The following is a 13474-nucleotide window of genomic DNA, read 5'->3' as shown; positions in this document are numbered from 1 at the left end:
GAATCCTAGAAACGGTCACATCTTTGCAATCAGCTGTTTATCTAATCTCAGCTGGTATTGTGTACTTTTTTTTGGCTATCTAATGCTCACCGAAGAATGACGATTAACCTACATTGAATGAAAAACCTGAGTGAGATAGAAGTCGGAGTTACCATGAAGGAAAATGCAGACCACGATTCACTGCCCCAAATCCCGGTGGTCACCTCGGTGACCTGCTGCTTCGTTCTGGCGGTGCTCTACGTGGGAAGCCTCTACATTTGGAGCACCAAACACAACCGGGATCATCCAACGACGATCAAAAAAAGATTCGCCAGCGTCTCCATGGTGATGCTGGTGGCCCCACTCTTTGTTTACTTCTTCTCGTCACCGGAACTCCTTAGCCGGGAGCCATTCCCCAAGCTGTTGGGTTTCCGATTGGAGGGACTGTGGCAGGCTGTGGTAATACCCTACGGACTGACGGTGCTACTCTTCCTGGGACCCATCTTCGTGAACTTGCAGAACGAGTCCATACGCTCCTACTTTGGTATGTCATGAATATGCACTTCATCCATCAATTATAATCTTTAATCCTATTGAAATCTAAACCTCACTCTTTTACATTTTAGATCTGGACTTCTGGCGAGGATCCTTCAACAGCATCATCTGGGTGCGCAACCATGTGATGGCTCCGCTAAGCGAGGAGTTCGTGTTCCGAGCCTGCATGATGCCCCTGATCCTGCAGAGCTTTACGCCCCTCGTCGCCGTTTTCATAACGCCGCTCTTCTTTGGAGTGGCCCACTTGCATCACATTGCCGAGCGACTGAGTTTGGGAGTGGAGCTGAGCACTGCCCTATTGATTGGATTGTTCCAGTTCATCTACACCACATTGTTTGGATTTTATTCGGCTTTCCTGTTTGCCCGAACGGGTCATGTTGTGGCTCCAATATTGGTGCACGCGTTCTGCAACCACATGGGTCTGCCGGATCTGCAGGATCTTTGGCAGCAGGACCTGTGGCGACGAGTAGTGGCCATTGTCCTCTACATAGCCGGGTTTGCAGGATGGATCTTCCTGCTGCCTCTGGCTACTGTTCCTTCGTTATATGAAAACACGCTCTACTGGAACACATAGTAAAATATCTAAGGTAGTAGTTGAATTATTTTATCCTTATCAACAGCTGCCATATGACAAGGTAAAGCTATGTGAATGTACATAGGTATTTTTGTATGTACGAATCATGTTTAGTTATAAATTTCATATCAAAAAAGATGACTGCATGCACAATAAACCCATTTATGTTTTATACAAAAGAAAATGTAATTAATTTGGAGACCGATTATGTAAATTGTAGCGAGATTGTTTAGAAGACCCATGGGCTAAATACGCAATGTTTTCATTGGGCTTAAGAAAATAAAATAAAAAACGCAATATTTAAAGTTCTGTTAGATTAATTAAAAAATAAAGTGTTATTAAAATGTAAACTAGTGGAGACCCTCAGAATCATTAACCATTTTAAAACGCGCCGCCTGTCTGAACAGACCATAAAACAGCAATATATCGATAGTATCGCAGGTTCTTAATGCAGCCCTGTTTTAGCCAAGCAAAACGAACGACTTCACGTTTCGACAGGTACCACACGAAAAATGAATGGGAGTAACAAAAGAGCGCACAAAAGCCGGCTGGGGGAATTTAAAACAGATGATAAGATTGTGCTAATCCAATCGGTGCAGACTAAGCCAATACTTTGGGATACAAACCACGAGCGGCACTTCCATGGGCCACTTTTGAAAAAGGCTTGGGAGAGAGTGGCTGCAGAAGTAAATAGAGATGGTAAGGCCACATAGACTATTCTGATCTTTCTAAAGTATTTTTAATAATAATATGATTTTATTTTGCAGTTAAGAGCTGCAAGGCTGCCTGGAAGTCCCTGAGAGACAGCTATAAGTATTATCGCAACACAAAAAAGTCGAAAAGTGGAAATACCCAAGAAGATGAGGATTACGTGGAGTGGAAATTTGCTGAACACATGGCCTTCTTGCCAGGCTCAACTACATTACAACGGTAGGTACTTCTCAAGAATACTTTTATGTACCCCTTATTAATTTTGACTACTTGTTTTATATAAAGGACCCGAAGTTCTACGTATGCTCCAGATGAGGCGGAGGCCTCACAGGATCAGGGTCAGGATCAGTATGAGGAACTCGAAATGAAGTTCTCGGATCAACCGGATTTCTTGGACTCAAAATTAATGGGGTCCGATGGTGGAGACAGCATCCGAGGAGAAGAGAACGAGAACGGGACTAACAACGATTTAGTCGACAACGATCTAAGTGACTCTTTGCACACATATGTGAGACATTATTTCCCATTAGTTCAACCAAATAAGAACATAACATCTTTTTCCACAGGAAGAAAATAGGCCTTCAAAGAGGAAAAGGTTTGATCCGCCATCGTCATCGTCACCATCTCCAACACCTGCGAAAAAAATGTGCGACATTTTAAGTAAATTCCTTCAGAGCGAGAATAAGACTGCTCCGAGGAGACCCATTTTTGACTACTGGGAGTCGCTGCTTGATAAAATGCCTCCAGAGTTGGCGGATGTGGTTGAGCAAAAAATGACTAAAGTCCTCTGGGCCGAACAGGATGCATTTAAATCTCAAGATCAACAAAGATAAGACCTAATTCATCTTTTTTAAATGCCTACTATATAAACTTAAGAAAGTGAAAGACTATTTTTTTGTGTTTTTAAATTCCTAACAATCATTTCTTGCCTTTTTTAATTTTAATGACCTTATTTAAATGGACAAAAAAAGTTAAACCATTCCGAAATAAAATTAATATTTTATATTTTATTTAATCCTGAGACAACGTGTAATCTTAAAGAATGCATTCGGATCTCTACAGAGAAGCATTTAAATTAGTGTTATTGAATAGGTAACTAAATAAATGTCGTTAACAGTATTCCAATTTTAGGCACAGCTATTGAGATATTCTTTCAAGTTATTTCGTTGTTCCTTGCAATAATCGAGAGGTCGACCTCGGCGACACGGTCGTAATTCGGTCATTACTGTATTCGGCGGGATTTCAGAATCAGGTGCTATGGTGTAGGTTTCGGGACTTTCCCGCATTAGGAAATTGTGGAGGTAGCAACAGGCGGCGATTATCTTTTGTGCCTCATATGGTTGGTTCGGCAAAGTGCGTTGGAAAGCCATCCACCTGGCGCTCAGAATAGCAAACGCGTTCTCTATGCAACGAAGAGTGTCGCTTAGCTTAGAGTTGAAAACCTGTTCCTTCACATCAAGGTGTTTGCCATAATAGGGCTTCATCAGGCGCAAGTGGAGGGGGAATGCATCGTTGCCGGCTATAAAGTAAGGAGTTTCGTCGTCATTTAGCATACTATCCTTCGGGAATGGCAGCTTGTCCGATAGTAGATCCTTTCCAAGCTTACTTTGGGTGAAGGCATGCTGGTCTCCCCCTTTGCCAAAGGCACCAACATCTATGTAGGTAAACCGATAAAAGGCATCGCAGATAGCCACAATGACAACCGAATGAAAGCCCTAAGATACCAGAAATCCATGTATTATTATCAATGAATTATATTGAGTATTATAAGACTCATACTTTGTAGTTAAGAAAAAGATCATCACTGTTCGATGGTTTCTTAATAGCCACATGTTTTCCTCCTACGACGCCAAGGCAATTTGGAAACTTGTACTTCTTTTCAAATTCATCTGCCCACTTGAGCATATTCTCGGTTGTCCACTTGGGGAATTCGTGCTGCAGCCCCTCACATATTGAATCGCATACTTCTTCAAGAATTGTTCTTAAGTCTTGTGTGTTGATGTGGTTTCTATACCCTGAGTGTCGTTTCAACTCCCCTGTAGCAAGGAATCTGAACAAATAATTTATAGGAAATGTTTGGATAATCAATAATAATTACTGTAAAATGATCCCCAATTGGTTTTTTGGTGGTATAGATATAGTTTTGGGGTCAGTATTCCTTTTTGAGACAAGGTGCTTCTCCACCAATCCAAATAGCGCGTTAAAAGTTATCTCTGACATGTGGAAATTCTCAAAAAACACCGTTGGACTTTGCAACAAATTTTCAAGCTGTAAAATTAAGATATGATGGTATTAAATACATATACCGGTTTATCTAAACAGTAATACTTACGTTTCCCCTTTTTTTTAAATATGGTCTGAACCGTTGTTTGTTGCGGCGTTGTTGCTGTTTTTCCTGCCGTTCAAGCTCCAAAATACAAGTCGCCAATCCAAAAGCAAATACAGTTGTAGCTTTCCTTGAATTAAGCATTCTGATTGTTTAAGACGCGCTTTGTTAATTTTTTTGTTTTTAAATCATCACATTGATGTTTTAGCTGTTGGTCGCAACAACACTGACCGGCGCATCGACCAGATACCCAGTTGGAAATTAATGCATTTTGGAACACGTTCTTTCATTATTAGATGATCTCCAAAAACCGGTTCCAAAAGTGATGAACCCATGCCCAGTTCATTTACACGGACGCGGGTCCAAAAAATGATTAATTTGCTGGCATTTTGAAATGCACCTAGAAACATTTATCTAAAATGGGCCTGTATGCACCAACGAAAACATTTGACAAGAAGGGTTAGAAACGAGATACATCGGAATGCGTTGCCAAACTTCCAACAGGGTATGTGCGATACACCCACATAGACACAGCTGCTATCGATAAGTCAGCCGAGACACCCCCAACATTCGCGTGTGACCGTACTGTCGCGCAGATTTGAGCACCGAAATACTAGAGAAAACAAAGCGGTTTACCTTGGCATTCAACCCTTGGTCACACTCAAAAAAAGCGCTGTGTAATTCTGCTGTTTCAACAACGAAAAAAAAGGCACAAAAGTAATCGCCGACTCACAGTGGATACAAAATTAAATAGAGAAAAATACATATTGTTGTGGAAATAGTAGGCATCGCAAGGCAGCAACGCAGACATGACGGGCGAGACCAAGCAGGAGAAGAAGCAGCCGCAACCGGCGGCCACGGGCGGTGATGCCAAGGATCCGAAGGCCAAGAAGGACGAGAAGAAGGATGGCAAGGACAAGGAGCAGCAGCCGGAGCTCTCCGACGAGGATCAGCAGCTGCAGGAGGAGCTGGAGCTGCTGGTGCAGCACCTGCAGGAACCGGACGTGAAGCTCTACCAGCCGACGCTGGAGATGATGGCCAAATTGATACGGGCCTCCACCACGTCGATGACCTCGGTGCCCAAGCCGCTTAAGTTTATGCGCCCGCACTACGATACCATGAAGACCGTGTACAAGCACATGCCCGATGAGCAGGCTCGCCAGCTGTGCGCCGACATCATCTCGGTGCTCTCGATGACCATGGGCAGCGGCAAGGATTGCCTAGCCTACCGATTCCTCTGCGATCGCAAGCAGCGCATCGGTGACTGGGGACACGAGTATGTGCGTCATCTGTCCGGCGAGATATCCGCCCACTATCACGACACAACGGGCGACTTTCGGGTGCAGCTCATCGAACTGGTCAAGCAGATCATTCCCTACAACATGGAACACAACGCCGAGGCGGATGCCTGCGATCTGCTGATCGAAATCGATCACCTGCACCTCCTGGGCGACTACGTGGACGAGTCGGCCTATCCGCGCGTCTGCCTTTATCTGCAGTCCTGCTATCCCTACGTTCCCGAGCCGGATAACACCATTATTCTGGAAACTGCCCTTCAGTTGTCGCGCAAGTTCAACCAGCACACCCAGGCCATGCGACTGGCGCTTATGCTCAACGACATGGACAAGATCGGGGAGATCTTCAAGGAGCCCAAGGAGCCGGCCATGCAGAAGCAGCTGGCCTTCATGCTGGCCCGCCAACAGATTTGCCTGGAGCTGGACGAGTCGGTGCCGGACTACGATGACCTCATGGAGATCATGTCCAATGCTAATCTGAACAAGCACTTCCTGAATCTGGCCCGCGAACTGGATATCATGGAGCCCAAAACGCCGGAGGACATTTACAAGTCGCATCTGGACAACTCACGCTCTCGCTTTGCGTCCATCCAGGTGGACTCCGCCAAGCAGAATCTGGCCGCTAGCTTTGTGAATGGCTTCGTCAACGCTGGCTTTGGTGTGGATAAGTTGCTGTCGGAGGACGGCAACAAGTGGCTGTACAAGAACAAGGAGCACGGCATGCTCTCGGCCACCGCCTCGCTGGGTCTGATCCTTCTGTGGGACGTGGATGGCGGTCTGACCATGATCGACAAGTACTTGTACTCCACGGACGACAACATCAAGTCCGGCGCTCTGCTAGCCTGTGGAATTGTCAACTGCGGCATCCGTAACGAAGTGGATCCGGCCCATGCCCTGCTCTCCGACTACATTGATAACCAGAACACGTGCATGCGCGTTGGCGCCATCCTTGGCCTGGGCATAGCCTATGCTGGCTCCAATCGCTCCATTGTGATCGACACCCTGAAGACGGTCTTCTCGTTCGGCAGCAACAACAAGAGTTCGGCCAGCGTGGAGATCCTGGGCATCACGGCCCTGTCGCTGGGTCTGATAAGTGTTGGCTCCTGCAACGCGGAGATCACCGAGATCCTGCTGCAGACCATCATGGGACTGACCAAGTCGGATCTAAAGGACACCTACACCAGGTTCCTGTTCCTGGGACTGGGTCTGCTGTACTTGGGCCGTCAGAAGTCCACCGAGGCAGTGATGATGACCCTGGAGGTTTTGGAGGAGCCACACCGCAGCATGGCCACCACCATGGTGGACATTTGCGCATATGCTGGCACTGGCAACGTCCTCAAGATCCAACAGCTGCTCCACATCTGCTCCGATCACTACGAGACCGCGAGTGCCGATGACGAGAAAGAAAAAAGCAAGAAGGACAAGGGCAAGGACAAGGTAAAACTGTTTTTCAAGTTGTGATAGGAAAAACCAAGCTAACTTCTTAAATTGTGCTTCATTTTAGGACAAGGAGAAGGAGAAAGAGAAGGAAAAGGAGCGCGAGAAGGACTTGTCGGCCACCCAGTCGATCGCCGTGCTGGGCATTGCTCTGATCGCCATGGGCGAGGACATTGGCGCCGAAATGGCATACCGCTCCTTTGGCAACCTGCTGCGCTATTGCGAGCCGGCCATCCGACGGGCCGTGCCCCTGGCCTTGGGCCTGATATCCGCCTCCAACCCGAAGCTGAACATCATCGACACGCTTAGTAAGTTCTCGCACGACAGCGATGCCGAGGTGGCCCACAATGCGATCTTTGCCATGGGTTTGGTGGGCGCCGGCACGAATAACGCCCGTCTGGCCTCAATGCTCCGCCAGTTGGCGCAGTACCATTCGAAGGATCCCAGCAATCTGTTCATGGTTCGCATCGCCCAGAGTCTGACGCACTTGGGCAAGGGCACCCTGTCGCTGAGTCCCTACCACAGCGATCGCCAGCTGATGAACCCCATGGCCGTCGCTGGTCTGATGGCCACGTTGGTGTCCCTGCTAGACGTGAAGAACCTGATCCTGAACCGATCGCACTATCTGCTCTACACTTTGGTGCCTGCCATGCAGGCCCGCATGCTGATCACCTTCGATGAGGAGCTTAACCAGCTGCAGGTGCCCGTTCGCGTCGGCATTGCCATCGATGTGGTGGGTCAGGCTGGCAAGCCCAAGACCATCACCGGCTTCCAGACCCACACCACGCCCGTCCTGCTGGCCATCGGCGAGCGCGCCGAGCTTGCCACCGATGAGTATCTGGCGCTCACTCCGGTCATGGAGGGCTTCGTCATACTGAAAAAGAACCCCAACTTTGTGAAATAGAAAGTGCATTCAAACATTTAACGTTTAAGGTCATATGCGAGAAATTGAAGTTCAGCAAACTCTAACTCCCAATAATTATTTGTTCCCCTTATTGGCAGTTGATTCAAATGTCATTAATACGAAAATATATCTACTTATAAAAAATAAAAACGAAAGTATACACTTTTATTACGCGTTTTGTTGTTCACCCATTTGATTTTTGTAACCAATTCAAAGCCATGTTAAATGCATTGTAAAAATATATATGCATACTTTATTCAGTGGCTTTTAGCAAAATTAGTTTTGTGTGTTTGAAGTGAATTTTTATTTATGCTTGTATGTTTTAAATGTAGGTTTGTAGGCTCTAGTGATAGTGTGTTTTAGCTGGATTTTGGAATTATTTTTCGATCGTACGAATTGTACTTTAAAAATAGATTTGCTTATTGCTGTAAATATAGATATATGTATACACTCTGCACTAATTACATATGATAAATTTCTCTCATTGTTTCGCCACAAAAGGTGCATTTACATTTCCGAACAAGATGTGAGGTGTAATCGAGTTAATTCAAATCATTTATGAATTCTCTTTTCCAAAAGCCCTGTATATTGTGTATTATTAAGTAACTGGCAAATTAGAGTTAAATATATTTGATTTCAGGTTACGATTTTGGTGTAGAACTAAAGTGGCTTACAGAGTCGGTATTTAAAAAAAGCAACGAACGAAGTGAACATTTTTGAGGTCAATTCGAAATCCGACAAAAATTTTTTTACAAAATGTCCAACATCATAAATCGACTAAAATATAAAACAACATAATAGAAAATAGCAATAAAGATAAAGGGTTTGTAGAAATTGCCTGGCCTTGGCTAACTAACGGGAGGCGATGAATGAGGTGGAGGAGGAGGTGGCTGTGGAGGTCGAGGTGGAGGAGCAGCAGCAGCAGCAGCGGCGGCGCCTGCGTCAGCGCCTCTCGTACTTGGCCGGCACCGATAGCCTGGTGCGGACACCGGCAGCTCCGCTTCCCGTCGATCCGCTCGCCTTGTTTTTCTCCGATGAGGAGCGTCGCCGGGCAATGGGTCGCTTGCTGCTGCTGCTGTTACTGGTTGCTGGCAGTGTGTTGTTATTGCTTTTGTTGCGGCTGGCTCCGTTTCCGCTTCCGTGTCCAGTTCCATTTCCGGTTCCTGCCCCGGCACTTCCGTCGCTGTAGCGCTGCCGCTTGGTTAGCACTATATTATCTGTACAATGGTCCAAACACACAAACAATTAACGAGGATCTAGACAAGCGGTCAATGCAATTCAAGTTACTACTTAATTAATTGCCCACACAGTTGTCGTCAACTGGGTTCGCAATGCCATTAACGGCCACGGCACTAACTTGGCCACAATCATCATCATCATCATCATCATCATTAATACCAACATCGACAGCATTATCGCTGTGGGCCACCACTTCTGGCACATCCGCCGCCTGATCCACATCTGCCAAAGACCGCGCGTTCACATTGAGAGGAGGAATTGAGTTAAAGTCCAAAGAAAAAGGGTTCAAAAGATAAAAGTCCAAAGGATAAATTTTGATAGAATTTTTGATTTGCTTCTGCTCGGTGACTTTCATTGTGAACTCATGACGATGGTTAGATGCATTATTTGGGTTTATATGTACATATGAAGATGCATGTACGAATTCCTCTTCTTTGATGTATGGTTAACGATTAGTTTAGAGATAACTACAGGAGGACTTTATATTAATTTCGGTTTCTACAGCTCTGGTTAAAGAGGAATTATGATACCTGGCATGGACTTTCGATAAATGCAAACAAAGCTCCGTTGGTAAAAAAAGCAATATTTTACAAAGTTTAAGAAGCGTAGTGAAATAAACACGGGTGGTTAAATTAACAACTTTAAATTATTTTACGATTTGTCAGACAGGATAACTCAAGCTTTTCTTGTTAGATTCTAAATTGAAATTGCTTTTTTCAGCTAAACTTATATCAAAAGCTAAGCTAAGTTTGCATTATTCGTAGCAACTGTCTCTAGACTGCAGACTGCAACCCATTCAGGTTACAGCATAAACGCAAAGCCATGACAGTATCCAATAACGAATGACTACGATGGAGATGAGACAATGCTCCTGCTAGCTGGCGGGACACTTACCTTTGGCGCTCAGCTTGCGCTTTGACGCGGGCGTTGTCGCCGGTTGCGTTCCGCCGACTTTGCGTTTCTGGCCAGGATCGGAGCGCCGCTCCCGAGTGTTGGCCAGGGTGCTCAGCGGCTGATCGGCGCTCTTTTTGGCCACGTTCTTGCTGTTGTTGGTGTTGCCGTTGCTGCCATTTTCGGCTGCCTTTCCCGCATTCCCTGTGGCGGCCGCCGCACCGCCTCGTTTCAGATGAGCCGGCATCCGCTTGGGCGGCTGCATCGAGCTGGTCACCGCTCCACTGCCCGAGGTAGATGCTGAGGAGGTAGATGCCTGATCTGCGGGTGGAGCTGGCTTCTGCGGCGACTTGAGCGTCTTGGGATCCTCCTGCTTCTTGTGCATACCCACGTCCAGCCAGAACTTGAGCTGCTCCTCGCGCTGGCGCTGCATCAGCTCCTGCCCGGCAGCGTACTTGCTCAGCAGGCCCTGGAGCTTCTGCACCGTCTTGTAGACCGTCTCGGCCGCAATCAGTCCGTAGTCGAAGAGCGAACACATATGCAGGATAAAGTTTCGGTAGAGATTCTTGCGCACAATCTCGGTGCCCTTGGCATCGAGGAACATCTCGCAGGCGATCGGCAACTGGCAGTCGCCCACGAATCCGTGACGCATCACGTGTAGGTTCCACAGCTTCATCAACTCCTTTTCACCCTCGTTGACGTCGGAAAACTCGTCGATCATCTGAATGGTCTTCTGACGCAGCCACAGCGGATCGCTCTCGCCCTCGGAGTCGATGTCAAGCTCTTTGGGATGCACCGGCAGGCAAGTCTCCGTGTGGTGGTAGAGCCTGAAAGGATTAAGTTAGTTTGTGGAATAGCTCAAGATTTTATAAACTACTCTACTGATGATATCTAAACTTTAATAGCCACTTACCTGTTGTGACCCGTAATGTATGATCGCTGGTTGCTGATCTCGTCCTCGTCTAGCTCCAAGAACTCGTCCAGGCAGGTCTTCTGTCGCCTTGGCCGGCACACCATAAGGCTAGTAACCGAAGTCCGTCGCACGGGGCCGCAGGTGCGAGCAAACGAAGAACCAGACGGTCCGGCCAAGTCGTAAGGCGATCCAGCGTACGAGCCATCGTAGGCATCATTAATGGTTACATCGATGCGCGCCCCACTTCCAGCCGGTTGGTAGGTGAAGTTGAAGCGGGCGTGACACAGCTTCAGATGCTTCAGCAGGGCGTACAGACGCAGGCAGTCCAGTCCGCACCATGGGCAGTTCAGTTCCTGAGTGTATTCCGTCTGTTGGCGCGTATTGTTGCTGTACATAAAATTGTAAACGATTTGAATGTGCTCTGGGGTGGATTTGCACAAGGCACTGCCTCCCCCATTCTTCAATCCGCTGCAGTTATTGTTGTTGCTGTAGTTGTTGTTATTGTGATTCATCTCGGCCACCGCATCCAGATGCTGGACATAACGCTGCAGCTCCGGCGCCGAAATGATCTCGGGCAGCTGCTCATTGGATAGCGTCAGATGGAACTTGAGCATGGGACTCTGCTGGTAGACATCGTAGGTCAGCGAGAGTGGAATGTAGCTGTCGGGCATCGTTTCCCAGGTGCATTTCTTTGGTGAGAAGGATTTGATGCTGGTGGAGTTGAGAGGCTGCAGCATGGCCTCGTACTCGCCCTCGGTAATGAAGCCGCTGGACTTCTCGTACAAAATCAGCTCCGAGCCGAACATCTTCTCGTTTCGACGTGACCGTTTGTTCGGAGGAGTTTCTAAAGGACATCAAAAAGAGCATTGGATTAGGCTGGGACAAGCTAGGAGCTGGATGAAAACACACCTGAATTTTCATCATTGCACGAGCTAGGCGCCAGCACTTTAATGCGAAAGAGCAGCTTGTAAAGGGTGTGCTGCTCCCCCATGGGCCTCATAGTCTGCAGGGGAATGCTGATTGTGGCATGCTCACCCACGCGATCCTTTGGATTATACACGATCTGCGAGCTCTTGCTGAGCAGCTCCTGGAAGTCCAGGGTGCTGTCCTTTCGCTTGCTGCGTGTGATCTTGTACAGAGTGGTCTCCACACTCACCGATTCGCCCGCCTCGCACATCAGCTGCTCCTGCAGCAAATCCTCGCCAGAATCGTTGGGCGTCGCCGACTGCAGTTTCTCGTGGAGCGAATCGTAGATGACGTGCAGGTAGTTTTGACTCACCGCCTCCGATTTCTGGGTAATGCTGTCCAGCATAGAGTTAACCTGGAAGCTGGCCCGCTTCTTGTTGTTTCGCGACATGCGTTCCTTCATGTAGCTGAGCGTGCGGTTCAGGAAGATGGGCTGCGTTGGGAGTGTTGAATTAATAAGAGGTTTAAGGGGTTTAGAGGGCTATGAGGGTTGAACCAGAAATCTCGAACTGTTCTGGGAGCGATTGGTTTTAGAAAATGCTTAGCTTTCGGTATGTTAAAGTACATTTTCTGAGATTTTGGCTTTGATTATTGGTAACTATGTGGTTAATTTATAGGATTCTTTTATATACAGTGTGATTCTGATCATTCATCCTTTTTAAATGGAAATAATGCCTCAGTTTTAGTTTATTTTATGGATGGTATGAAAATAGGGTTCAAAAATACTTTGATTTTACAGAATCTCGTCTGATTTTTGATGTTTAAAGATGATTCTAGTCAGTTTCTCATATTATCATGAGAAACATAAAGATTTAACCATTGGTTGGTAGAGATTTTCTGGGATACCTATGTTTCTGGGTCATGTTTTCGGACCTTGTGAACTTACATTAGTCTCGTGTCGATTGCGCAGGTAGCGATAGATCTGCGTGGGCTCTGAAAGGTAAATATCATATGATATAGGACCGCTTGAGAGCATAATCCCATGGCTGCTACTCACTCTCGAAGGCCTGCAGAAAGAGTTCCTGCTCCTGCTGGTGGCCATTGAGCTTGATCTGGCCCTCGGCCGTTGGCGGTACAGTAGAGCCTGCGTTGCCATGGCCATTACCATTACCATTTCCGTTTCCCGCATCCGGTGGTCCGTGGGGCAGGCCATTTAGGCCATTGGGGGCAGCACCATCGGCATTATTGTCTTTCTCGCGTTTTTTCGCTGGTGCCATTGTGTTTGTGTGTTGGCAAGGGGTGGCGAGGGCGGCGGCGGAGCGGTGCGGGGGCGGTACTGAAGCGGTACGGATTCCACGGATCACAATTACAACCGCACGCACTCGCTTTTAGTTCGGGCACATTTTCGCCGCATCAGAGTCCATTTAGAATCGGATTTTGTGTGTTTTTCGCAACGCTATGCGTGTTTTTGCCGTCCTCCTTTTCGGCGCGAAATCTTTTGCTTTTGTCTCAGCGTTATTATGGGCGCACTAGAAACGCTGCGACCGCATGGCGTGTGTTTTGATTTAGGATTGCTATTCGCAGCCACTCTATCTCGTTAATTACTTAATTAGCTTGCTAATTATATGTTTGGCAGTGGTTAAAACTAATTTACTGTTATTTTACTGTCAAAATGCAAAGGCTTCTGTTTTTTTTTTTTGTGTTCTGTCTGTCATGCGGCATCTGTCTAGCACTTGGGCGTTTA

The 13474-nt window shown here is 47.0% G+C and overlaps 5 protein-coding genes across 8 annotated transcripts; 3 read left to right on the top strand and 2 right to left on the bottom strand.

The window, feature by feature from the left end:
- The first annotated feature begins 33 nt into the window (after positions 1-33).
- Positions 34-1292, top strand: Sras (Ras converting CAAX endopeptidase Sras). Its single transcript, XM_017078015.4, has 2 exons — positions 34-523; positions 606-1292. The coding sequence occupies exons 1-2, from the start codon at positions 118-120 to the stop codon at positions 1106-1108; spliced, it is 909 nt and encodes a 302-aa protein (XP_016933504.2). The 5' UTR covers positions 34-117; the 3' UTR covers positions 1109-1292.
- Positions 1293-1564: 272 nt separating this feature from the next.
- On the top strand, positions 1565-2834 carry LOC108012434 (uncharacterized). The gene is made up of 4 exons (XM_017077799.4): positions 1565-1807; positions 1876-2038; positions 2105-2327; positions 2386-2834. Exons 1-4 carry the CDS (start codon positions 1621-1623, stop codon positions 2650-2652), a joined length of 840 nt encoding a protein of 279 aa, XP_016933288.2. The 5' UTR covers positions 1565-1620; the 3' UTR covers positions 2653-2834.
- Positions 2807-4354, bottom strand: LOC108012433 (putative nuclease HARBI1). The gene is made up of 4 exons (XM_017077798.4): positions 4152-4354; positions 3918-4087; positions 3599-3869; positions 2807-3534 (listed from the first exon to the last, which is right to left on the bottom strand). The coding sequence occupies exons 1-4, from the start codon at positions 4287-4289 to the stop codon at positions 2947-2949; spliced, it is 1167 nt and encodes a 388-aa protein (XP_016933287.2). The 5' UTR covers positions 4290-4354; the 3' UTR covers positions 2807-2946.
- Positions 4355-4796: 442 nt separating this feature from the next.
- Positions 4797-7949, top strand: Rpn1 (regulatory particle non-ATPase 1). Its single transcript, XM_017077532.4, has 2 exons — positions 4797-6877; positions 6945-7949. The coding sequence occupies exons 1-2, from the start codon at positions 4955-4957 to the stop codon at positions 7779-7781; spliced, it is 2760 nt and encodes a 919-aa protein (XP_016933021.2). The 5' UTR covers positions 4797-4954; the 3' UTR covers positions 7782-7949.
- Positions 7950-8007: 58 nt separating this feature from the next.
- On the bottom strand, positions 8008-13450 carry Su(z)12 (Polycomb protein Su(z)12). Of its 4 annotated transcripts, none has more exons than XM_036816505.3 (7): positions 12788-13450; positions 12677-12723; positions 11734-12223; positions 10825-11668; positions 9915-10738; positions 9072-9242; positions 8764-8998 (listed from the first exon to the last, which is right to left on the bottom strand). In XM_036816505.3, the coding sequence occupies exons 1-6, from the start codon at positions 13005-13007 to the stop codon at positions 9076-9078; spliced, it is 2592 nt and encodes an 863-aa protein (XP_036672400.2). In that variant the 5' UTR covers positions 13008-13450; the 3' UTR covers positions 8764-8998; positions 9072-9075. The 4 variants fall into 4 exon arrangements, with proteins under 4 accessions (XP_036672399.2, XP_036672400.2, XP_036672401.2 ...); XM_036816506.3 differs by having other exon boundaries at positions 8867-8998; positions 9069-9242; XM_036816504.3 differs by lacking the exon at positions 9072-9242 and having other exon boundaries at positions 8008-8998; positions 12788-13449.
- Positions 13451-13474: the final 24 nt, after the last annotated feature.

The sequence above is a fragment of the Drosophila suzukii genome, chromosome 3, assembly GCF_043229965.1.
Source record: "Drosophila suzukii chromosome 3, CBGP_Dsuzu_IsoJpt1.0, whole genome shotgun sequence".
NCBI lineage: Eukaryota > Metazoa > Arthropoda > Insecta > Diptera > Drosophilidae > Drosophila > Drosophila suzukii.
The sequence above is the reverse complement of the archived record's forward strand: the minus strand, read 5'-3'. Positions and strand labels throughout refer to the sequence as shown.